Source organism: Babylonia areolata, chromosome 7, assembly GCF_041734735.1.
Source record: "Babylonia areolata isolate BAREFJ2019XMU chromosome 7, ASM4173473v1, whole genome shotgun sequence".
Lineage (NCBI taxonomy): Eukaryota > Metazoa > Mollusca > Gastropoda > Neogastropoda > Buccinidae > Babylonia > Babylonia areolata.
In genome coordinates, this window is record NC_134882.1 from 30824953 (window position 1) to 30852213 (window position 27261).

Consider the following 27261-nt stretch of genomic DNA (forward strand, 5'->3'; position numbering starts at 1 on the left):
AGTGGAGGAAGAAGGTTCAACATCAACACCATCCACCCTGATGACACTATGTACCACAAGAATTGATTACCTGTGCAACATATCTGCACTTTTTTTTTTTTTTTTTTTTTTAAGCAGATTGAGTGTTTGTTTGATGAGGTTGTGTGTCTTTATTGTGTGAAGTATGGGTTTGACAAGTAGGTTTTCTTTGCAGATGAAGTGTTTGAAGTGTTCATTTGGATTATGAAGTCTATTTCATTTGATGCTATGCTGGGATAAAACACACATGAACTTGTACCTTTTGTATGAGCAGTTTTGTTGTGTGGATCTTTTTTGTTATTTTGTTGTGCTTGTTGTATAGATTATGGTAATGTCACAAGCACACTAAGCCAGTGAGCACATTGAATTACAACAATTACATGATTCGGCATCATGATTTAGCATTTTTTACCTTTAATCTGGCATAAATTTTAGTACACATACTATACAAAGCAAAAGTTTCATAGTAATTGGACCACAAACAACACCACAACAAATCTTATCTTAAAACTGGAAGGTTTTTAGTCATATTGAGGTGATTAAAAAGTAAGTATACTAATACTTCAGTTGCAATTCTTTCCAAAAAAAGAAAAAGAAAATTCTTATTTGAATAAAATCAAATACACTCAATATTTTTCTTTCAAACTTTGTGTAATTGTGGATATTGCCACTACGTATGTGTGTGCCAAATTTCATGAACATATCTTGCTTAGAAGTATGTGGTTGCTATGAACATGTTCCAAAACTTTTCAGCCTTGATTTCTCAGTTCGTTACTTTCGCGACTTTAGAACTTCAAATCACAATAACTTTTCACAGAATCACCCGATTTACAAACTTTTTTTTTCGCTGTAAAGGTCGTTTATTGCAGATTTATGATATACCAATAACTAAAAATCGACCTCTGGTGCAAAGCGACTCATTTCGTGGTGGAGGGTCACATATTATCAATAAACAGGTTCAGAAATTCACTGTTCAAAATGCGCAAACATTATAATGAAATGCAAATAAGCTTGAGCTGAGAAAGTTAAAAGTAAATTAAGCAAGTATGCACATTAAAACACACACACACACACACACACACACACACACACACATTTTCTCCTCCTCCCATCTCTAACCCACAAACTCCTTGATGCCCCCACCACAACCACCCATCAGAACTCTTCCCCTTCAACCTTAATGGCTTCAAGCCAAAACTCACTAAGGCTAAAACTGTTTCCTAAAAATATGAACATCTATGACTTAAAGCTGTCAATATGTGTTCACACGTGAAGCCAAACTATCCATATACGCTCATCTGAGAAGCCATAGTTATCCACGTGTTCACAACTTCATCTGTGCAGCAAAACTGTCAATATCATACACGTCCATTCAAAACCTAAATAGTCAGATACGTGCGCCAATCCATCAAGCCAAAAAACTCTCAGTCCGTGTACATGCATCCAATCTGCTTTTGATTTATCCGCTTGTGTGGCTGACTGTTGAGGCCATTAAAATCTGTGGCTACAAGTCAGACTACTGAGGCGATCAAAATCTGTGACAAGTCACTGACAGTTGAGGCAATAAAAAAAACTACAGTACAAGTCACTCAGCCACTTCCACTGCTGACCCCTCCAGGCCTGAGGACCCAGGAGAGTCCCTGTTCCCCCCCACCTCCTGTGGGGACACCTCCTCCAGCATGGAGGCCAATGCAAAGTTTGGCATAAACAACATCATCTCTTTCTCCGCACTGGGCACCTCCTCCAGGGCGTTGTACTCCGTCACGTGGGGAGTGCTGGGGGGTAGCCGCCCCTTGCTGACCGAACTGGGTGCAGTGGTGGCGAGGGAGAGACGCGCCGAGCGTCGCACGGGCGTGACCACCGACACCAGTCTGTTTTCCACGTCTGTGGCCCTCCTCCTGTCGTCACACACAGTGCATCACACGTGTGTCAGGAGTCGAGAGTCAAGAGATGTATATTCAAAAAATTCCCCATGGGTGCACATGGAGAAAACAAAGCTGGGCAAAATGCAAACAATACAGTGGTCAGTCTGTCAGACAGTCAGGACTGTGCACTGTGTACAACTGGCCGTCTTGAAATATCACACATCCAGCATTGTTGCTTACAGTCTAGCTGACCACACAGTGCCTTATCACGCCTGGACAACTAAATTTTAAAAAATTCAACCACATTAAACACAAAACAAATCTGAAGTAAAAACAACTGTGAACAACACAATTCATCACATTTATCTTTACCATTAAGCTCCTTCAGGCAACTAGGACTACTGCTGTGCTGAGGACATCATCCCATGATTACACAAAAAAAAATAATGAAATGAGAAAAAAATACTTCCAAGCCAAACCAAAGGCCATGGCAAATAACATTGCAGAACTGACAACCAGACCCCATCCTACTGTTTACAGTAACACTACCATTTCACCAGAGCAAGACAGCACAGATAGTTCATCACTGATGACAGAAAAGAGAGAAAAAAAAAGTGTTACGGCTTGCCGGAAAAAAGAAAGGGGAATGGACTGGGGAGGCAGAAAAAGTAGACTATAGTGAAGGCAGAAAAAAGGCTGAAACAAAGAGAGCAATAGAAATAAAGAAATTTCTAGCACACAATGTCTAAAAGGCAAGGATGCTATCTATACTAAAGTGAGGACTTTGCACTGCGCACAATATGCAACAGGTCCTCTAGGAAAATCACGTCAGAGGTCAGCAACACTCTGAAGGACAGAACAGTGTGTTGTGCCCTGGTATAGTGACAAATCCTCTAGAAATACTTTTTTTTTTCTTCTTTTTTTTCTGGTTGCCACATCATCTGCACTGTTTCAGTGGCACTGCTTACACACTGCTCATTTCGAGTCCACCATTCACAGCTACTCTTGGGTTCATCTGTCACAGTCTCAGCGCCAGCAGTCCACAGAGAACTGTTGATATTAGGTCACCGGATGTATGCACACCTGCACTGCTGCCAAGTCATTTTGGTGGTGTTCAGCAGTGCCTGTTCTGATTCAATGTACGCAGGACACCACAACACAGCACAGCCAGAGTGAGCATTCCCCCCCACCCCCCAGAATGGAGACTGCCACCATGACAGGCCAATCATGAATCTGCCAACACCAAAGACGTTGACTGGATTCACTCTTAGCATGGAAGTGGAAGGGGGATCAAAACTGAGGTCACCATGAGAGCACAGCATGAAAGGATACAGAATCTAGGACCATTTTATTCTATGCTGATGATGAATTAAGATGAGGATGATGAAAATGCTGCTACGGAGATCCTTTTTAGGCTGAGGACTACGTGATAATACTGTACACTACACTTCCTTTCAAAACACATCCCAGCATCAACCAGGCCCAACGCTATACAGACACCTGTAGCGTATCACATGTAAAACTGACCTCTTCTTGAAGGGCGTCACTTCTGTCACAGAAAACTTCACGAAAGTGGACTGGAACATATTCTCCTCCTGTACCTCTGACTCACGAATCACCACCTGGCCACAAGAGCGTGGCCTTCTGCTGGATCGAGCATCAGACCTGGTGGCACTCCTGGTCTGTTCAGACAGCAGTTCTTTCATGGTGGCTGTCAACAGCTGGGCCATCTCTTCCGCTGGCTGGGGACAGACACGGCAACATTGACACACAGGCTGGGGACAGACATGACAACATTGACACACAGGCTGGGGACAGACACAGCAACATTGACACACTGGCTGGGGACAGACACGGCAACATTGACACACTGGCTGGGGACAGACACGGCAACATTGACACACAGGCTGGGGACAGACACGGCAATATTGACACACAGGCTGGGGACAGACATGGCAACATTGACACACAGGCTGGGGACAGACATGGCAACATTGACAAACCTCACACAGGCTGGGGACAGACACGGCAACATTGACACACCACACACAGGCTGGGGACAGACATGGCAACATTGACACACTGGCTGGGGACAGACATGGCAACATTGACACACAGGCTGGGGACAGACACGGCAACATTGACACACAGGCTGGGGACAGACACGGCAACACTGACACACTGGCTGGGGACAGACACGGCAACATTGACACACCACACACTGACTGGGGACAGATATGGCAACATTGACACACAGGCTGGGGACAGACACGGCAACATTGACACACTGGCTGGGGACAGACATGGCAACATTGACACACAGGCTGGGGACAGACACGGCAACATTGACACACTGGCTGGGGACAGACACGGCAACATTGACACACAGGCTGGGGACAGACACGGCAACATTGACACATCACACTGGCTGGGAACAGACACAGCACCACTGACACACAACACTGGCTGGGAACAGACACAGCAACACTGACACACAACACTGGCTGGGAACAGACACAGCAACACTGACACACAACAATGGTTGGGAAAAGACACAGCAACACTGACACACAACACACAGGCTGGGGACAGACACAGCCACACTGACACATAACACAGAGGCTGGGAACAGACACAGCAACACTGACACAACACACACAGGCTGGGGACAGACACAGCAACACTGACACACAACACACAGGCTGGGGGCAGACACAGCAACACTGACACACAACACACAGGCTCAGGACAGACACAGCAACACTGACACATGACACACAGGCTAGGAACAGACACAACAACACTGGCACATGACACACAGGCTGGGAACAGACATAGCAACACTGACACACAACACACAGGCTGGCAACAGACACAGCAACACTGACACACAACACACAGGCTCGAGACAGACACAGCAACACTGACACATGACACACAGGCTGGGAACAGACACAGCAACACTGGCACATGACACACAGGCTGGGAACAGACACAGCAACACTGACACACAATACACAGGCTGGGAACAGACACAGCAACACTGACACACAACACACAGGCTGGGAACAGACACAGCAACACTGACACACAACACAGGCTGGGAACAGACACAGCAACACTGACACACAACACACAGGCTGGGAACAGACACAGCAACACTTACACACAACACTTGTTGGGAACAGACACAGCAACACTGACACAGGCTGGGAACAGACACAGCAACACTGACACACAGGCTGGGAACAGACACAGCAACACTAGCACACAGGCTGGCAACAGACACAGCAACACTGACACACAACACACAGGCTGGGAACAGACACAGCAACACTGACACACAACACAGGCTGGGAACAGACACAGCAACACTGACACACAACACACAGGCTGGGAACAGACACAGCAACACTTACACACAACACTTGTTGGGAACAGACACAGCAACACTGACACAGGCTGGGAACAGACACAGCAACACTGACACACAGGCTGGGAACAGACACAGCAACACTAGCACACAGGCTGGCAACAGACACAGCAACACTGACACACAACACACAGGCTGGGAACAGACACAGCAACACTGACACACAACACACAGGCTGGGAACAGACACAGCAATACTGACACACAACACACAGGCTGGGAACAGACACAGCAACACTGACACACAACACTGGCTGGGAACAGACACAGCAACAATGACAAAGGCTGGGAACAGACACAGCAACACTGACACAGGCTGGGAACAGACACAGCAACACTGACACACAACACAGGCTGGGAACAGACACAGCAACACTGACACACATCACACAGGCTGGGAACAGACACAGCAACACTTACACACAACACTGGTTGGGAACAGACACAGCAACACTGACACAGGCTGGGAACAGACACAGCAACACTGACACACAGGCTGGGAACAGACACAGCAACACTAGCACACAGGCTGGCAACAGACACAGCAACACTGACACACAACACACAGGCTGGGAACAGACACAGCAACACTGACACACAACACACAGGCTGGGAACAGACACAGCAACACTGACACACAACACTGGCTGGGAACAGACACAGCAACACTGACACAGGCTGGGAACAGACACAGCAACACTGACACAGGCTGGGAACAGACACAGCAACACTGACACACAACATTGGCTGGGAACAGACACAACAACACTAACACACAACATTGGCTGGGAACAGACACAGCAACAATGACACACAGGCTGGGAACAGACACAGCAACAATGACACACAGGCTGGGAACAGACATGGCAACACTGACACACAGGCTGGGAAAAGACACAGCAACACTGGCACACAACACTGGCTGAGAACAGACACAGCAACACTGACACACAGGCTGGGAACAGACATGGCAACACTGACACACAGGCTGGGAAAAGACACAGCAACACTGACACACAGGCTGGGAAAAGACACAGCAACACTGACACACAGGCTGGGAACAGACACAGCAACACTGGCACACAATACTGGCTGGGAACAGAGAGTATGAATCATAATCTACATAATATATTCTCTCCGGATATATTCCTGAGTTTCTCAGGAAATCATGCACTGATTGACTGCAGCACAGAAGAAAATAACTTTGATCCTGCTGCTTACCATTTATTGACGCATAATCCAGGTACATTCTCTCCCGAAATTCCTGAGTTTCTCAGAAAATCCTGTTGTGTTGACTGACTGAGGTGAGTGGTGTGGCCTACCTGTTCGCTGTGAACGATGGCCTGTTCATCAGTGAGAGGTGTGGTGTGGCCTACCTGTGCGCTGTGAACGATGGCCTGTTCATCAGTGAGAGGTGTGGTGTGGCCTACCTGTTCGTTGTGAACGATGGCCTGTTCATCAGTGAGAGGTGTGGATTACCTGTGCCCTGTGAACGATGGCCTGTTCATCAGTGAGAGGTGTGGTGTGGCCTACCTGTGCCCTGTGAACAATGGCCTGTTCAAAGGCCCCCAGCAAGCTGTCGGAATCGCCCAGCATTTTGAGGGCCGCCACCTGACACCTGTACCAGGGGGCGTGGCGCACCACTTCCGGGCAGGCCTCACGCACACTGTCCAGCCACTGGAGGGCATCCTCCGCTCCCAGTGCACCCTGACAGACACACACATGCACACACACACACACACACACACACACTGGTCAAACATAACCTCAAGAGGGGCGTCTGCAAAAGGGGAAGGACGTAAAGTGTGGAACGTGTCAGGAAAGTAGACTGAAGACGAAGAAAAGGCTAGAGGAGAGCACAGACAGACAGACGGACAGACAGACACAGACATATACACAAAGAGCAAGCAAACAAACAAAACAATCAATCACAGTCCTTCAATATGATACACAAAATGCTTAAATGATCACAATAACACATATATCATGCAACAACTGCAGTAAAAGAATAGGCATGTATATAAAATAATCAGACAGACATTTTTTTATTAATATCAATCTGTTCAACGGATTTTAGAAGCAATACAGAGTATCAAGTACACACACAAGTACATGCATACACATGCCCATACACAAACACGCACACCTAAGGACTAAAGTCATTTAGGAAATGGGTATAAAAACAATTATGGGTAAAGATGATTAATCATTCAAAAACTGAATTTATTGAGGAGGGGCTTGGGGGGGGGGGGGACTTATGTGAATTCTAGTTTTGACAACTGAGGCTGAAGTTTTGGGGGTCTGTCTGTCCTTTCCAATTGCTGACAAGAGCTTTGCCATCTACATGTACTGTTCATCTTATGTGTCTTTGTTGCATGCGATTATTTACTCAAATATTTCCACTTCAGAGTACTACATTTCATGACTGTGATGAATATATTACTAAATGTCTTAAGTATATATGATTACTAAATATTGAATATTTTATTGTTAATATGCACATCATACATAGTATCTTATTCTTTGATATATATGTATGTGAGAATGCATGTCTTATATATATCAAACTGAATATTTCATTCACAATATGTGCATGGTATTTTGCATTTTATCATTTCCTGAATTATCCCTTTGTTTTCTGTTTCATGCAGTCGAGATGCACAGCATATCATGGGTTACATGAACACACACACACACACACACGTGAATTCTAGTTTTCAGTTTGGAAAATCAATAGCGTTTACCATGCACAGTTTGTTTTCACTGCAAAAATGACAAGAACACATCAACATATTCATCCACTTCTTATATCATACTCAAATCAAAATATTTACACAGAATAACTTCAAAAATAAACATAAAAATATGCACAGCGATGGAAATGAAACTTTTTAATTTTACAGAAAGTGGTATCCCTTCAAAAGAAAAACTGAAAGATGCACAGCAATTCTCTATTTGTGCCTTTTTTGCTTTTGTCTTTTGTGGTTATTTCACATGAGATGTCATCTGCTGTATGGTGATACTCTGAGGTTATGACAATCTAAACAATTTGTTCTTTGATTAAAACCTACTGTCAAGACATGTCCATGGTTTTCTTCCAATATGTTTTCACAAGTGCTTTGAAAATATGTATTATAGTTGTGTCCAAATATGACCATCAGAACAGCAGAAGCAACTGCTGTCCCAACTATCTGGGTGAGAATTTGAATATAGTGGAGAGTGTCTTGCCCAAGTTACATCCAAACTCTCTCAGCCAAGAGGGTTTTAGGGCAGTCAGCACTGAGGATGGCCCCCAAAGGCCAACTAGCCCACAAAGCTGCAGCCAGTGCAATCTCGCCTGAGAGTTCGAGAGTCATAGTCCTCCACAGAAGTAGGTGGCGGCAGTGAAAATTTAAATATTCATCACAATGACTGAAATGTGATTTTTGGCAAACAACATGACAATATAAGAAAAACAAAAAAAAGAGTAAGTGAATACCCTGATTGGTTCTGAAGATATTCCATTTTAAAGATGTGACGATGCGTACATGCTGTTAGTACTTAATATTTTCACATTTTCAGTCATACTGTACTGTCCATGAGGGTACTGTAATGAAAACTCACATACTTTTAAAAACCATATGATAATGGCATATTGCACAAGAAAACAATAACACTTCAGCAGCAAAGAAATTGGAAAATATGCCTGTCAAATGTCAGTCTGCACAGAATAGCAACTTTGAAGGTCTACAGCACTGAAAAGAATAGACAGCTGCATTTCATAATACAATATCTTGCAGAATACATCACAAAAAGTGACTGAATTTTTTTCAGGCAGGACAGTTCACTGAATTTTAAGTATCAGAGTCTAAAACTTTGAAAAATCTTCAATTTGACCAGTGGAAAAAAGACTGTTTATTGGGGTAGCATGCTGCAAAGATGAATATTTCAGTAACTGTCACAAGCAGGACCAGGAAATATTGTGTGTATTAAGTGAAATGTCAGCTTTCAAAATAAATTAAAATCAACCTTAAAACTTCCCTCTAAAGTTGGCAGAAAAGGAATGATACCTGATTTTCTCATAAAATTTATAAAAAAAAAAAAAAAAGGGTGCATGTTGTGGATGAGACTTCTTCAAAATTTTTGTTTTTGAAAAAATATTGAAGTTACAGCCGCAATAAGTTACCAGTGGTCTTGGCTGATCAGCTTCTGCAAAATTACTGCAAATTTGTAAACAAATACAACTTGAGAGCATTATACAGAATGGGTAGGTTGATGGGGCATTCCATGACACAGGTTCCCAGGAGGGAGCAAATATTACTTAAGTTGCTTGCAAAAATGACAGATATATGAATCCATTTTCTTTCAGCTCTCTAGCTTTTTCTTCCATCCATGAACTCAGTCATGCATTTCATTATAAAAGAAACACAATAAATAAGAAATAAAAGGTGGATGATGCATCTTTATTTCTTCACAAAATGGCATTCACAAGAGAGAAAATGCACACCAAAAAATCTCTCTTTTTTGGCACTCACAGGTTTCCTGGCATCAGCAATAACATGCTGCTCGCTACCTGAGATGTTCATACTGGCCTTTTTGGATCATTGAATAGGTCTTGCATGCCTCTGCCATGAGCAGCCGTTTCTGCAACATGTTAGATACACAGATCAGCTCATAAGAAAGAACAAATGTTATATTCAATTTAAAACATAAAACCAAAAACAGAGCTTTCAGTTATATGTTTAGGATTTTGTCAATTTCAGTATGTTTTGAGTGGGAGGAAAACACTGTGATAACAGAATTACAAAAATGGCATACTAACAGGTAAGTATTCATTCAACATCAACACAAAATTCACTGCGCTGAACTATTTGGCTGCATTTACCTTTCACACAATAACTCAGATTGCTGCAACAACTTAGGCTTTGACAACTGAGGCTGAAGTTTTGGGGGTCTGTCCTTTCCAGTTGCTGACAAGAGCTTTGCCATCTACATGTACTGTTCATCTTATGTGTCTTTGTTGCATGTGATTATTTACTCAAATATTTCCACTTCAGAGTACTACATTTCATGACTGTGATGAATATAGTACTAAATGTCTTAGGTATATATGATTACTAAATATTGAATATTTTATTGTTAATATGCACATCATACTTAGTATCTTATTCTTTGATATATATGTATGTGAGAATGCATGTCTTAGATATATATATCAAACTGAATATTTCATTCACAATATGTGCATGGTATTTTGTATTTTATCATTTCCTGAATTATCCCTTTGTTTTCTGTTTCATGCAGTCGAGATGCACAGCATATCATGGGTTCCATGAACATACACACACACACACACATATTATACTCTTAATTGCTGGATCCCTGATAGTGTTATATAGTTTGACTGAACCTGATGTGCAACTTTACTTAGGCTATGGGTGTTATTGTACTGATTTTATTTTTACTAATTTTGGTTTGTTAAAAATTGGTGTTAATTTTTTTTTTTAAACAGGATGCTGACTGCACTGTTCAAATTAATCATATATCTCTTCACATTACACTTTTTTCATACTCAGACATACATACACATACTCACAAGCATACATGTGCAAATGCAAACTTTCTCTCTCTCTCTCTCTCACCTACTCCACTGACAGGAAAGAAATGGGGAAGGGGGATGACTGGAGGGAGGTGATGGTGGGTTATATCACTGTCAGCAGTCAGGGATTCTCAGCTGGAGCAAGTGGTCAGCGATTTGGCTCAATGCCAAGTTTGCCACAACCATTGACAACCCCCTCCCCTCTCCTTACCATTGGTGGGAGATACTCAAAGACAAGGGAGGGGAATGACTATACAACTCTCAGCAAATTAGTAAAGTGAAGTTTGCAGAGGAGAGAAGAGGAGGAAGGGGCCTGGGGGGGGGGGGGGGGGGGGGGGCAGGGGGTTAGTATGAATTGGTGTTCTTGTTCTTTTTGGAATGTGAGAGCATAGTATCTATCTGTATATATCAATATAAAGTTTTACAGCTATCGAAACAAAATGCAACTAGAATATCAGACTTTTGTGTGATGTTGAATGAAACACTCATTTTATCGAAAAAGAAACCACATTACAATTTTTTACTCACTTATTTAACACTCACTGAGTTTGTAGCAGACGACGCTAATGCTGTCCCGAGCACTTCCGGTTTTAGGCCCAGGTAATATTTTGCTTACTAAAGCAAAAAATCAATCAAATATTAGCAATGGGAATTCATGGGCTCCGTTTTAACATGTCAATTTTTCATTCTGTACCAATAGTTTTTGTGTGTTTTACTCAGAAAAAAATAAATCGTGGTCCGATTGAAACACGGTGTCACTTTACGAAAACACTGATGAAATAGATCCAAGCTGCTCGGTTACTGACATCGATCAAAATCCTGATTCAAAGAATTCCAGCTCAATATTGTGCATGAAAGTGCTAAAGACATTTGTTTTCAAAAATAATATAAAACTTACCGATGAAACTTAAGATTTTCTGGAGAAACAATGCCATTTTTGTGGTTGATGAAGTGCCGCTCTCCTGTGTCAAATGTTGATTGGGCCAACGCAGCTGATGAAGAGGGGTACCTGCTTTTGAATCGCTGGAGCAAATTGCTCATGGATCAAAAATCTTAGTTTCGGATACCATTGAAATCAGCAGAAAATGCTCTTTACCGCTCATGCAGTATCACGCAGGGTCGAATTTCATTTTCGAACTGCGTGAGGCGTTGAAAGATAGCCGAAAAATTCCCATAACTTTGCACTCAGATCTAACTACCCTACTTCGCCCAAGGCTTGGAAAAAAAAACACATGAAAGTTCTCCTTGAACTTTCGCCTTTCATGGCTCCCAGTTTTTCGAACAGTAACCAATAAATGGAAAGCAACGGATGCGATTTTTTCCACTATGTGGTTGAAACTAACTGTATCACACTCAGAAAGACGCCGGCCGCCATTGAACAAGGATCGCTATTTCGCGTTACAGTACACTTCTTTTTCTTCTATCCACGAACTCATTCACCCATTGCATAAAGCAAACACAATAAAAATTAAAAATATGGATGATAAATAATTATTTCAATTGGATAGTTTTTCACAAAATGAAATCAAATTTGAGAAAATGCACTTCAAAATTAGTCAATTTTTTAGGCGTTCATAGGTTTCCTGGCATCGACCATGGGGGTTGCCGCTACCTAACAGAAGACTAAGCTGTAAATATAAAGACAGACAAACAAGGTATTGCTGGAAACACCAGCCATTTCACTCACTCCATTATCTCCAGATCACAAAAAAAAAAAGAAGTTACAAAATGATCACAAAACCCAATGAAATTTAAAAAAAAAAAAACAACAAAAAAACAAAGAAAGGAAAACCCTGTCCCCATCCTTACCGACTGCAGGGCGCTCAGACACTTGCGGCACTCTGTGTCCAGCTGCTCTGTGCCAGCTGGGCGCCGCCCATCCTCGCTGTCCCCCCCTAACGACGCCCTCTTCCTGGATGACCGGCCTCCTGACCGGTCCACAGTGCCCTCTGCTGGCCGACTGTCTGCCACGTCCACGCCATGGGTGGTGCTGCCACCTGCTCTCACCCTCCACTCTGCCTGCTGTCCCTTCACGGTGGTCTGAGTGCTGCAGTGGTCGTCAGAGCTGCTGCTGCTGTTGCCAGCGGTGTCCTTCGGCAAAGAGATAGAGGAGCGGAGTGAGGCGGGTACTCTCTTTCTGCCCGTCCACTCCAGACGTTTGCGTATGCTCTGCAGGTCCTCTTTGGCCAGCGTCTTCTCCTGAACAGTGGGGAGGGGTAGGGGGGCGGCATTATTTTCAGGAAAAGTATCAATCTTTCTTTTTATTATTTAGTTTATAATTTTTAGCACTATTTCCTTTTTTTTCTACTTCAGCACAGCATTTTTTTTTTTTTTTTTTTACTGTAAATGTGGCAGCATATCATTCTGAAGCTTGGTGTAGCATGCTACAGCCAAAATGTAGCAGATGACAAGTCTGCAAGTGTATCCATGCATGAATGGTATTCTACCCAAAATAGCTCTCCTTTTTTCTTTTTCTTTTTAAAGTATAGCAGCATGCCACAACTAAAATGTAGCAGGTGACAAGTCTGCAAGTGTATCCATACATGAATGGTATTCTACTCAAAATACCTCTCTTTTTTTTCTTTTTCTTTTTTTCATAGTATAATCATCCAACCACTCTGCCACACAACAAAGGTAAAATGTCAGACCAGTCAGACACACACAGACACTGTGGGGACCGACCTGCCTGGACAGCTGTTCCACAGACATGCTGGCCTTTATCTGAGACCTAGGCTGACCCTCGCCCTCCCCGTCCCCGTGGAAACAGCTCGCATGTCGCAAGCTGAGAGGCGTCCTTCCCTTGGCTTCCAGCCACTGATTCAGCTTCCACCTGTTACAATACACGCTGCACTGTTACACCACACCCTTCACTACACTTGCTTTTTTAGTTTCATTTGGGTTGTGTTTTTCCTGTTCTTTTTTTTTTCTTTCACTGTGAGCAAGTGTGAGTAAGCGTATGTGAGTGAGTGAGTGAGTGTGTGTATGTGTATTTGTATGTATGTCATGAAAACTGGTGTGTGTTGTGGGAGCTGGTGATTGTGTGTGTGTGTGTGTGTGTGTGTTTGCGTGTGTGCTTGTGTGCGGGGGTGCATGTGTGAGACATATGATTATCAAAGACAGTATTTTGCAATTTGACAAAATAAGTTAAGCACACTGGATAAAAAGTTAGAATTCTGTTAACAAAACACACCAGGTCCAAATCTCACTGAGCTAACACACATAACACTAAAACATGTCACAAAGGTGTCCCTCTTAAAAAACAGCAACATAACAGTTGAGTTTATGTTGGCCAGACTGCTGTCTTTTTTCAATGAAACAGCTTATTTACTTACTGCTGTCCACAGTTTCACTTAGTCAGGTTTAACGTCCACAGTTACATTATCAGGTGACTGTCCTAACAAGTCAAGCCAGATTCAAACAAAACCCAGTGCAAACAGAAGCCAGATTCAAACAAAACCCAGTGCAAACAGAAGCCAGATTCAAACAAAACCCAGTGCAAACAGAAGCCAGATTCAAACAAAACCCAGTGGAAACAACTGTTGGTAGAGTGCACAGACAGCTGACAGAAAGGAAGTGGACATACTCATGACCACACAATGAACACAGCTGCATGAAATTGAAAGCTGCTGCTAACCTCATCAACTCCTCTGTCCTGGTCTTGCCTGGAGTCTTGCGGTAGTGTGCCCCCTCCCCTTTCTCCGTGTCTTGAGCAAACAGTACATGGCTAGAGGAGGCAGCCCCTTTCAACACAGGGGATGCTCCCAACCTGGAGCCAGCGGTGAACCCACGGGATCTCTTCAGGATTCCCTTGCCAGACCTGGACATGGACTGTTTCCCTGTGTGCACGGACTTGCACGAGGCTTTCTTGACATCTGGAGGACGGGGCATGGGCTTGCTGGTTTTAGGAGCGACGGGTGCCAAACTCTTCCTCACTGGGTGGGACTGGTGTTTGGACTTCCGGAAACGAGACGTCAGGCTGTCACGCGAGGCTCTTTTAGTGCTGCTCTGATAAACAAAGGTGTTACCTTGGGCGTTTTCATTTTCTGGTAACTGAAAACCGTCATCAAAGTCAGCAAGCTTCTCATCAGCAGGCAAGGCATCACTTGAGGCCTGGGACACAGTTGAAGACAGGAGGGCTTCAGAGACAGCCTCCCCAGAACAAGCTGCAGATTCCAGCTCCTCTGCCAGACTGGTGGGCCGTGCCACCTCCTGCCCTTCCTCCATGCCCTCAGCAAAACGAGCAATGGCATGGCGCTTGCCAAACCTTGGGCCGTGTCCAGACAGCGGGGTCAACATTTCAGAGGCCGGTCGCTTGGTGCCTTGGGTTGGTCGCTTGGTGCCTTGGGTCGGAGGCTTGCTGCCTTGGGTCGGAGGCTTGCTGCCTTGGGTTGGAGGCTTGCTGCCTTGGGTCGGAGGCTTGCTGCCTTGGGTTGGAGGCTTGGTGCCTTGGGTCGGAGGCTTGCTGCCTTGGGTCGGAGGCTTGGTGCCTTGGGTCGGAGGCTTGCTGCCTTGGGTCGGAGGCTTGCTGCCTTGGTTTGGTCGCTTGTTTCCATGGGCTGGGGGCTTGGTGTTGGCCCCACGATCACCTGTGGGGCATTGGGAGGGTTTGCTGACCATGGCAGGCTGGCCTCTGACCGACCCCACAGGTTGACAGTTCTCTTTCTGCCCTCTGCCTGCCTGCTGTGGCCGGGACAAAGGCTTCACCCTGGTGACCACTGAAAACACACCGCTCATATCAACTCTCTTCAAGTATGTCATTCTCATTAACAAACAATCATAAATATGCACACAGAAACTTTGTGCATATGTGTATACACTTTCACATACATATACAAATACATACGTAGATGTGAACGTAAAAGACAATGTATTGATATGAATGATTCATTTGCAAAAACATACTTGGATACACGCCAAATCTGAGACATTTCTATTCAGGTGTACTGGATGACAAATGCAAACCAATAACTAAAGTATCAGTCAGCATCTCTGTAGTACAATATATGATATGATCAGTCAGCTCTTCTGTCAATCAACAGGCAACCCCACCACAAATTCTACCTTTTTTTTTGCTAGCAGTACACTCTGAAAAAATGTGAGTTATGTTTTCTGTTTCATACAATTGGAAATATTTTTACTGAAATATTGGAGGTTCTGTTACAGTTCACACTGGTTGTCTTCATCATCTTCCATGGTCAACTGTGGAGAAAAATTGCTCCAATTCTGTGGCCTTTCATGCCCTGCTCTCATGGGTGACCTCAGTTTTGATTTCAACTCCATTTCTCTGCTTGTGGTGAGTTCCTGCCAAGTATTTCACTGGGGACGGTCAGTGGGGAAATGTGACAGCAGTCTCCTATCCCAGGCAAATGCTCACTCAGTATGCTCCACAACTAAGTAATTATTGTCATCACTAGGTGGTGTCCTGTGACTGCTGAACCAGAACAAGCACCACTGAACATTACCAAAGTGACTCAGCAGCAGTACACTGTACAGGGTCTCCGCTGGTGTGCGGCCTCCTACGGCACTTACCCAGATTCGATAACTCCCTGGACTACCAGAGCTGGGACTGTGACAGGCAAATCTGGGTGTGGCTGTGCATGAAGAATGACACATGATATAAGTAGTGTGTTGGTAATGCCACTGAAATGGCATGGATGATGATGGAGCAGCAACAACAAAAAATCTCTTTCTTTTTTTTTTAAGGCACAGCTTACCTGGTTTGCTGGGTCTCTTGGCAGGCTCTTTCGTGGTGGTTCTGGACACAACTTTCCCAGGGACACTCACAGGTTTGTGAGGGGCTGGAGGCTTGTTCTGGGGCGCATTCACGGGCTTTGGTGGTACTGGTTTCAATACCGTTGTCACAAAAGGCTTGACACTTCTGTTTTCACCAGCATCACATCATGAATAAAGATGTATTTTAGACACTTCAGAATCTCTGTAGAGACTTATGGGGTTGAGCATTTCATCACTGAATAATGCAACAGGCCTACATATATATCAAATACCACTGTATCTGTCATTCTGTGCCAGTGCTGCCACACTCGTATGTGTAAGATGCAACCCTACCAACTACTCCTGTTCCCTCACTACCCCTCTTTGTATTTCATAAGAGATCGTAGAATGGAGTGCTTTCATGTTAGTCCAGTCAATATACATTTTGAATTTTCAATAAGTGCTTTTAAAATGTTTCTTGGTGCAACTCACTCTAAAATATGTCCTCTGCATTTCGTGAAAAGTCCGGAACGATCACCATGGTATAAATATGGTGGGTTTTTTTAATTAAGTTGAGCGATTTTATTGAATCAAAGTTGTTATTCGAACAGTCCACCATACCTCGAAGTTCGTGACCTCAGAAATATGCATGTCATGTGACTTTGCTGACATCCTGAGGCCAAGCAGATAATGTTCAACACCACGAAAATAATGGTAAGGAAGCTGTGTTATGTTTGAGTATTTTTTCAAATGACTAGTACTTGTTTGTGATACAAGGTTTTTATGTGATCTGCTATAGATCTACTGGTATATAATGAAAGTGGAACATTATGCTTGTCAACTTCAAAGCGCAAGAGTCACTGTGCAGCACAAGGGCAGACGTTCGTATGTTGTTATTTCTCCATGTCCCTGCCTTGGACTGATGATCAAGTGGAGAGAATAGATATATAATGTAAATCTAAAGTCTACAATCCAAATGAAAAAAAAAACACCAACTGAATTTAATGCCAGTCAGTGATTTGAAAGATGGGCGCATGGAGCGCTGATCTAAAAATAAATGCTGTGGGGTTTGCAGGGGTTGCAAGGAAACCAGTGTATGGTGCATTCTTTTTGTCAAAAGCTGCGATGGGTGTTTGGGTCATCACTTCTGACTGCTTATTGATTATTGATAAATTTAAAAGCGAATTTGTCAAATGTTACACTGGAATGCACCCACATATTCATATTACTATTTCCTCAACCATCTTCCTGAATCTGTTTCATTCCCCTTAGTTATGGTAGTACTTTCTTTTTTTTCTGCCTGTACTTTTCCCCTTCTCACAAATCTATTATTACTTATTTGCTGCATTTTTATTACAGATGCATAAATGTCACATAATGGGGATGGAATTATCAATAACAGCTGTAAATAACTGTAGTCATTTCTCTTATATATTCAGAGAATTCTGTTGTAACATTGTAACATGCTTTTCTGTGTGATATGTTTCCAGGAGGTATATGATAGCTATGAGTGCACTATCTGTAAAGAGCCAACAGAAGACAAAGATCGTGTGAAGCTCTCAGAGAGGTCGTGACAGTATAAACGCAGCCAGTAAACAAAGTGGGGATACTATCAATGCAGAAATTGGCCATGTTTTCCATACAAGATGTCGCACATTGTACATGCATACACAGAGGATTGCAGCACACAAGAGGGCAATGAGAGAAGAAGCATTATCTCCAATTAAGAGGAAGTGTCTGCGGACACTTCAAAGCAAAATGGACTACAGCAGCCAGTGCTTTTCCTGCTGTCAGAGTAGATAGTTGCGCAGAAATAGCAAAATTAATACACTGATTCCAGTCAGAACAACCGCTTTTCAGGAGTCCATAAAGAAAGTGTGTGCTGAAAGGGGGCAGAATGACAAGTGGGCTTTTGAAGTGACTGGTAGACTTGCTTTTGTATCGGACTGCTGTGCTTATTTTGCTGTGTATCACACTGTAGGCAGTTCCAATTCCGTTCAGGACTGGACTTCCGCAGGCGTTCTCAGAGCACACAGAGAATATAAAAATGGGACAACCCTTGCTGCAGCATTCCTTGGTGTGGTAAAGTACCTGAAGTACAGTGACTACGACCAATTAACTGTTCTTGAACTTGTGGAAGTAATGCAGGATATCTTGGGTGGACCTAATACTGAATTGCAAGCCACAGTACCTGAAAAAAAAACTGCAAGATCATTTTGGGGAGGACACTGTCTTCACAGAGCTAGGAAAAGGCAGGCCTGAAGTTGTCTCTCTGATATGAAATGCTTCAAAGATATACTTCATGCCTTTTTTGTGTCAACGAGACATGCCAATGAGCAAGATCAGAAGACAGAAATAATCAAGACAGCTGCATAACTGATCTTCAACGATATAAAGACTATGTCAAACGAGAGACGCAATTATCCAGACTTTGGAGATGGTGGCTGCCTTGACAACCAAATCAACTTCATACCAGACTCCTTGAGGATGTTCTTAAAATCCGTCATCATGGTAAAAGACAGTGATTTGATGATCACCTCAGTAGGATAGGCCACTGTCTAGGCAGCACGGCCACAGTACTGTCATGGTGCTATTGCAAGTAGGACTTGGAGTTCAGGTGCATTTTATGTTCTATGTCATGAGCTGACGGGTTTGCCAACATCGCTTTTCGATACTTGTGGATTTCCCAGAGAAGCCAACAAGCATACCCTCCTTGTAGACTTTCTTTGGTCAAAAAAGAGCGCATCTGCTTCTCTGCCGAGTGAAAATGTCAAGTACATTCTCAATGGCGGTTCTCTGCTCCATCACTTGCCTTGGCCAAGAGGATCATCATACAGAGAACTGGTGGAGACATTGTTGGCTGTGTGTCGAGAAAGTACACAGATGCCAAAATAATCTTTGATGGTTATAGCAGTGGGCCAGGAACAAAGGACGCAACACATCTGAGCCGAAGCAAAGGCGTGGTTGGTATGAATGTTGCCTTCACTGCAGACATGCTCCTATGTGAGAAAAAGGAACCTTTCCTGGCAAATGCACAGAAGTGAGAACAAGCAACAGTTTCTGCAACTCGTCACAAATGCTTTTGAAACCCAAGGTATCCCAGCCTGTCAAGCAGAGGGAGATGCTGACTGCCTGATTGTTCAGGAAACACCTTTGTCTGCTGAAGTCTCCACAACTGTGGTGATCGGTGAAGACACAGACCTTCTTGTCCTATTATTGCATCATGTTAAACCAGCCATGCACAATGTGTTTTTCACATCAGAATGCTGCAAAAAAAAAACACACAAAAAACAAGAAAGAAAAAAAAGTCAAACCAAGATATGGGACAGCAGAATAATCCAAACACGTGCTGGTAGCAATGTCTGCAAAAATATCCTGTTCGTCCACGCTTTCTGTGGATGTGATACCACATCTCAACAAATTGGCATTGCGAAGTCACTGCCCATCAAGAAACTGAGAAGTGATTCAGATTTTCTTAGGCTTGCACAGAACTTTCTTGCTGAGAAATGTGAGCACACATCTGTAGCTGAAGCCGGTGGACAGGCTTTTGTTTCCCTGTACAATGAAAGAAAGGGTGACACTTTGGATAAACTGCGGTTTGTCAAGTACCAACAGCAACTTTCATCCAACACCACGCAGATCCAAGCACGATCTCTGCCTCCCACCTCATCAGCTGCTCGGTACCACTCCTACAGAGTGTACTATCAAGTACAGAAATGGGCCAATCTAGGAAAAGAACCAGAACTTTCTCCACAGGGTTGGGGCTGGGATCTTCAGCTGGGCTAACTTCTTCCTGTTGCTACTGACCTACCGCCATCACCAGATCTGCTGAAGTTTATCCACTGCAACTGCAAAACTGACTGCTCTTCAGCAAGGTGTGGCTGCAGGAAACATGGTTTGACATGCACAGCAGCTTGCAGAGAATGTCATGGAATCAGCTGTGTCAACTCCGTTCTTGAGCTGGACGAGTCTGACTGTGAAATGTGACGTCAGCGGGTATGCAGTGTTTTTTTCGCCATTGTTTTGTTTTGAGATGCGTAAATCAGACTGAGATATATTTTTTTAAGTTGAAAGGAGCTTTAATTTGACATGCAACAAAACGTGTTTATGTAAGAACGATGGTGTTTATATGTCCCCTATAAGGTGATCGGTTTTCAAAACAACTAAGAAATGTTGACATCAAAAATAGGGTCAAAAACAAAAGTGGTGCGCCCAGACTTTTTTGATATTGTTTCCCAACACAGTCTAATATCTATTCCAGCAAAAATCATTTTTATAGCAGTTAGTTCATAGTTTGGCCCTTTTTCACATAAAATGACTGACTATGTAATAAGCACTATCATAATAATAATGATAATAACAATAATGGGAATTTATAATATATAGCGCCTTCCAAAGCTTAAGGTGCTTTACAGTAACAGTAAAAAGTAATACCAAAGAAATAATATGATATGGTGTGTAACATAAAAAGATAACAAGTAACAACATATCACATTTTTTAGATTAGCAAACTAAGGTCAAACAGAACTCGACAACTTCTTTTTCACATGGATTTAATTTGTTTTGCAGATTAAAAAAAACTTTGAGAGTTTTGGCGATTAACAAAGATGGCCAACCAAGAAGCATGCTCCAGGATTGAACAGCGGTCAGTTATCAAGTTTTGGTTGCTGAAGGGTGCAAACCAGTTGAAATTCATAGGAGAATGTCAACTGTGTATGGTGCCACATGTTTCAGCCGAAAAAATGTCTACAAGTGGCTAAATTGTTTAAAGAAGGATGGAGCAGTGTTGAGGATGAAGACAGGCCTGGAAGGCCTACAGAAGTGAGGTCTCCTGAGGTGATCGAATCAGTCAATGACCTCATTCAGTCTGACAGAAGGGTGACAATGGATGACATTGCAAGGACTTTGAACTTATCTGTTGGGACAGCACACAAAATTGTCCATGATGACCTTGGCTACTCGATGGTCAGCTGCCGGTGGGTGCCAAGGCCTCACACAGCAGCTATTAACACAGTATAAAATGGAAAAAAAAATGAAGCTAGAAAATACACTTTCTACAAGTTCAAAAGCACCCAGTACCATCTCAAACATGATGAATATCAATTCCTCATGAATCTGATTCACATCCTCCTCCTCTAGCGAGAACCTGGAAAATCAAAACTCTGAGTCTGACAGAACATGCTGCAAGAACTCCTCTTCAAAATGTTGACATTCAAGGTGTAGGTCAAACTGTTTGAACTTTCTGATTTTGATGATGGCCCAAGTGTTTGTAATTTTTACAAGTTGCTTTCTGACTGACAATAGCTTGTATTTTGTCAGCACTTAGTCTTAAGACACTAGAACACCTTTCTTTTTTTTTTTATTATTGTTGATGTTTTCTAATTTGGAGGGTGCCTCTATTACCCAGAAGCAAGGTACGGATCAGAAATAATGGTATGGAAATATTACAACTATTACATCATTCTGATTCTGGTTTCTCTTACTGCACAAGTTGATGGTGTGTCTACTGAGTGCATGTGTACAGTGTTGAACCAGTACAGTAAAGCAAGTTTTCTTTCTTTATTTTAACACCTTTTTGCTATTAACAGATATAAGACAAAACAAAGAACAAAGGTGAGTGATTCAATCAATAAGTGTGTGTGTGTGTGTGTGTGTGTGTGTGTGTGTGTGCGCACGACTGTTCATCAGGAAGCAGGCTTATTCAGCCAGTGAAGAATAGCATACACTCACTTTTTCTGCTCCTCTGTCTTCTTCTTTTTCTCTTCCTTCCATTGCTCAAGTTTTTGTCTGGACAAAGAAGTACAAAAAACTGTCAAAATAACAAAAACACATCATATCAATAGATATCCATGTTAAAAAATAATTGGAAACTGAAAGTCTAATGAACAGCAATGTAAGTATCAAAGCTAACACACATGCCTTCTCCTACTACCAATACACCAACCTTGGCCTGCATTAGTCTCAATTGCAAAAAGCAGATTTAAAATATGATATTCATATTTTTCAAAGATGAAGCTTTTCACCAGGAGTCACAAAAAGCCTGCAAGCTTTTTGTTATTGTTTCTTTGATTTTTGCTTATATTCTTGTTATCAGTCTTGAAGGCAACAGAATGATACCTGGATTTACAATAAAAACAAGACAGAACTAGTTATTTCCAGCAGTTTCTTGTGAAAATCATACATTTTACTGGCCATTCCCCAGATTTAACATGTGTTAGCTGACAATGAATTTCTTTTCAATTCAGTCACTGTAAATTCATACATACCATCACATAAATACAGGCCAGTGAAACTGATACAAAGAGGACATTCTGCCTTGAAGTTGAATATCTGTTTTGTATGGAGCTGTGAACTGTAATTTCAAAAGAAACCATTTAAACTACAATAAAAGTGTTCTTCATCAAATGAGCAAACATCTAAATTTACTGTAAGTCAAAACTAAAACATGTTTAACTGAGCGTAAGGTTCAAATCTTATCTTGAATTCATATCTATATTCATAAATATTTTCACGAACACATACATTAATTTGCTAATTATCAATTATGTTACCACCGACCGATTAAATCAAAGCTAACAACAAACAGATTTCATGATGAAGAAACACACACTGCAGAAATTCAGTTCAGTTCGGTTACTCAAGGAGGCGACACTGCGTTCGGACAAATCCATATATGCTACACCACATTTGCAAAGCAGATGCCTGACCAGCAGCACAACCCAACGCGCTTAGTCAGGCCTTGAGAAAAAACAGTGCATAATGGATACATCACTGAATTAATGGATGAATGAATACACAAATCAATCAATCAATCAATCAATAGATAAATACATGAATAAATAAACAAAAAATATACAGATAACATTAAAAAGACAAGAAGATCAGCAGACAGTAAAATAAAATAAAATGTGGGAAAAGAAAAAATAAAATAATAGATAAATAAAAAGACAATAATGATAATGGATAAACAAACAAATAAGGAAAATAAATGTAAATAGAGATACAGACACGCATGCACACACACGTACACACACACATGCACAACAGATATGTAGCAAATATGCTGTTTCACAGACTGACATGAAAGCACAAAAGAAAGTGCACAGGCCCAACACTACACATAAAAGGACACAATGCATGAAGTGACCAAGCGATGTGCAAAGGTGTGTGCACCAAGCTTCGGCACTGAACTTACCGCAGAGCAATGGCGTCTTGCTCTCTCTGCTGCTTCACCATTTTGTTGTGCTGCTTCAGCTTCCTGCCAACAACAAAACAAACAATAAAACACTGGTCCAGGCATGGGATGCACAACAATCCTCTCTCCTCTCAACAGCACCCTTCCACTGGCTCCCCTTTATTTTACACGACTGACCACACCAGCAATACCGCTCTTTCAGTGAAATATTTTGGGTCTGCAGTACATCTTCAAGACATATCAACTCTGGCTGTTTACTTTGACCATGCGAGTGTTTTTGCAGCTAGATGCCAGGAAAACTGTTTAAATCTTAATGATGTGCAGAAGATGAAAAAAAAACGTGGATATATATCTATATCAGAAGGAAAGCGTTCACTGTGCCAAACCTTTTTATTCATGGTGTGAACACTGAGCAAGCAAATGAGTATTTAGCTATAAATATTTACTATGGGACAGATACCAGCAATGAATTAACCTTCAGTTATGAATGTACAATGATTTGTGTGTATGCGATCATGTAGTATCTGTGTACACTGTATGTGTGTGTGTGTGGTGTATGTATAGTGAGTGTTGAGTGACAGGAGCAGAGAAAGAGGGAAAAAGAGGAGGAGCGGCAAAGAGAGAGAGAGGACAAACTCAGAGAGAGTGTGAGTTTGTAAGACTTTCCATTCAGCACCATAGGCAATAGTATAATTATGACAAGAATTTAAGAGAATGTGTTTATGTCAAAATCACGTTGTAAGGAACACAGAACAGATATCAAACCAACGAGACGAAGAATTGAAAAAAAAAATTATACAAAACATTCTCTATACAGTATAGTATACTAATACAAATGCATACCCACAAACACACTCACATACCACCAAAGAAATACAGAGGTAAATGGTCTATATTTCCCAGCTGAGTACGAAAACTGAGATGGGGCTGAAAATAAGTGAAAATCATAATAACAGTCTACAAATAAAATAAGTTTCTTACCTCTCATGAATAGGAAAGTCAGTACTACTGATAAAATATATACTTCATAATGTCAGACCAAACCAAATTACACGCAGCTGCACAAAAACTCAAAGCAATAGAAATAAAATGTAAACTTGTTAAAACTATATGTAAAAGAGTAAATAAAATTTGAGTAGTTATGCAATCATCATTACAAAATAATGATGGTAAAGTATTAATAAAATGGTATTTGATTTTGAGGAAAATGACTCCAAGCTATACTGTTCTAATCTAGTGGTCATATCTGTACTTACTTGAGAGTGTTTCCATCAAGAGCCTCACCACTGGCTGTGTCTACTGATGCTGCTTTTGGCATGATCGTAATCTGCTCACAAACAACACACAACTTAAACTGCTGTTGACATAGATCCCCAAATTGGATGCAACAGAAAACAACTCAACATTCACAAACCTGACCCCGGTTATTTTTCATCTGTTCCATAACAGGACGACTCCTCTGTTATTCAATGGGGTTCCTCAGAATGGCATTCAACATCAAAACCAACATTTTCATGTTGTCATTCTGGTGGTGTCTGTGAATTGGTAGATATATGATGTCCCCTACACCTATTATCAAGGGACACTTATTGAACTTATTTTCATCAGCCGTATCAACTGAAGAGGTGTAAACCTTAAACCTGAATGCAATTGTTTATGTCAGTTCCACTGGCCTAATATGGGCTCTGGTTGCTGAGGATAATCGAGGCAATATCCACACAGTAGTGTTCACAAGGTGAGGATGATCACTCTGTCAGTCACATCGAGTGGAGGGTAAGAAATGTGGATACTGCTGATATTCAATACAGCCTCTTAATTTTGTTATTACGACAATACCAGTTTAAGCATATGCTCTGCAAGTAACATCAGACATATATATATATATATATATATATACATATATATATCACAAAGTTGTGAATTCATCCTGTATGCTCTCTACCCTGGCTGAAGATGCCAGAGAGGCCACAGCAAGAAGCTAGTAAAGCACAGATCCCACCTACACGTTCGGAGTTCATTCTTTTCTGAAAGAGTTGTGTTGGTTTGGAACAGCCTACCAGAGTCAGTAGTGTCCGCACCCAGCATGAACGTGTTTAAAAACAGACTTGACGCCCATTGGGCCAACCACCCAGCACTGTACAACCCCGACTGCTATCAGTAGACCTTGTAAGTGCAAGCAGCTGTGGATATGGCCAACATACCGACCGGTGAACTGACCTGCAACCACAGGTCTCAAACGCCGACAACATCAAGCATCAAGCAAGCAAGATGGTATTGTATAAATGGCGGTTCAAACTTGGGCCTTGGACTCTGTCACAGGCTGTCCACTGACCTTCAGACTAAGTATGCCAGTCTGATGGACTATGGAAATGATAACTTTACCTCTTTAGCCTACATGGTACACCAACTGCAGGATAAGTATAGTCATCAAGAAAATAAAACTGTTAGTGGGAAAACATGAGCGATGCCAAGAACTGGAAACATTTCTCTTTTTTTTAAATATATATATATGAGTGGTCACATTTTTCCAGTGACTGATATTTACTTTTCAATGCATGTGGCAGAAGTGTGGAGCAGACGAGGGGGAAAAAAGGACTACTTCTCTCAAATGTTCCTTGTAATGCAAAATTAAAAATAGAGTTTGTCATTAAAAAACTGTAAGGCCAACCAACGGAACAAGTGGAATATGGTAATATTGTGTGGCACCCATACCTCAAGAGACAATCTATAGCTATAGAAGGGGTACAAAGAAGAACTAAAATATTAAAAGAATGCAAATCTATGAGCTATCAACAGAGACTTATATATATAATCTGCATTCATTAAAGGGAAGAAGGCTAAGAGGGGATTTAATAGAAACATACAAAATGTTACATTGCTACAATGAAGTCAATCACAATGTGAATAATATTTTTAGAATGTCAGATTATGAGAGTACAAGAAATTCAATGATGAAAATTTGTAAAGAGCACTGTAATACTAACCTAAGGAAAAATTCATTAGCTAATACAATTGCATAAATGTGGAATGCACTACCAATCGAACTCAACTTGCACAAAATACTAGTAATGTGTACAAAAATCTCCTTGACAATGACATGAACATCAATTTAAAAGAAAAATGTATTGACTTTGATGAGTGATTTACAGAACAAGTAAAAGAAAACATATGTATCCCACAAATAAAAGGAGACCGATATTGATGGGGACACCAAAAAAGGCCGTGAGGCCTATGCAGTCAAATGCCAGTCCCTACTACTACTTACTAACGGCAGTCAAAATCACAATATTATCATCCATGAGACGAAGATGAAGACGACAGCTTTTATCAAGAAACAACTGTCTGACAGTCTGTTAGCCACTTACGTTACCAAACAAACAGCAACAGAAAATGCGCTTTAATTTCTAATACAAACCAAAATAGTCGCAAACCGTAATTTTCGTTTTGAAAACCAAACATTG

At 41.9% G+C, this 27261-nt stretch overlaps 1 protein-coding gene across 3 annotated transcripts; it reads right to left on the reverse strand.

The window, feature by feature from the left end:
- Nucleotides 1–27261, reverse strand: LOC143283949 (uncharacterized). 3 transcript variants are annotated; one of them, XM_076590407.1, is made up of 11 exons: nt 27216–27261; nt 25057–25127; nt 23801–23863; nt 22336–22392; nt 16608–16771; nt 14528–15608; nt 13576–13723; nt 12703–13092; nt 6849–7022; nt 3411–3625; nt 1–1916 (listed from the first exon to the last, which is right to left on the reverse strand). In XM_076590407.1, exons 2-11 carry the CDS (start codon nt 25116–25118, stop codon nt 1604–1606), a joined length of 2667 nt encoding a protein of 888 aa, XP_076446522.1. In that variant the 5' UTR covers nt 25119–25127; nt 27216–27261; the 3' UTR covers nt 1–1603. The 3 variants fall into 3 exon arrangements, with proteins under 3 accessions (XP_076446522.1, XP_076446524.1, XP_076446523.1); XM_076590409.1 differs by having other exon boundaries at nt 27232–27251; XM_076590408.1 differs by lacking the exon at nt 27216–27261 and adding an exon at nt 27066–27155.

Excerpts from the sequence above, each read along its gene's own strand:
- LOC143283949 (XM_076590407.1), bottom strand. The coding sequence starts at position 25,118 with ATGCCAAAAGCAGCATCAGTAGACACAGCCAGTGGTGAGGCTCTTGAT. Across the intron at positions 22,393-23,800 it reads CAAGACGCCATTGCTCTGCG|ACAAAAACTTGAGCAATGGA; the intron begins GTAAGTTCAGTG and ends TTCTTTGTCCAG. Across the intron at positions 13,093-13,575 it reads TGGAACAGCTGTCCAGGCAG|GAGAAGACGCTGGCCAAAGA; the intron begins GTCGGTCCCCAC and ends CCCACTGTTCAG.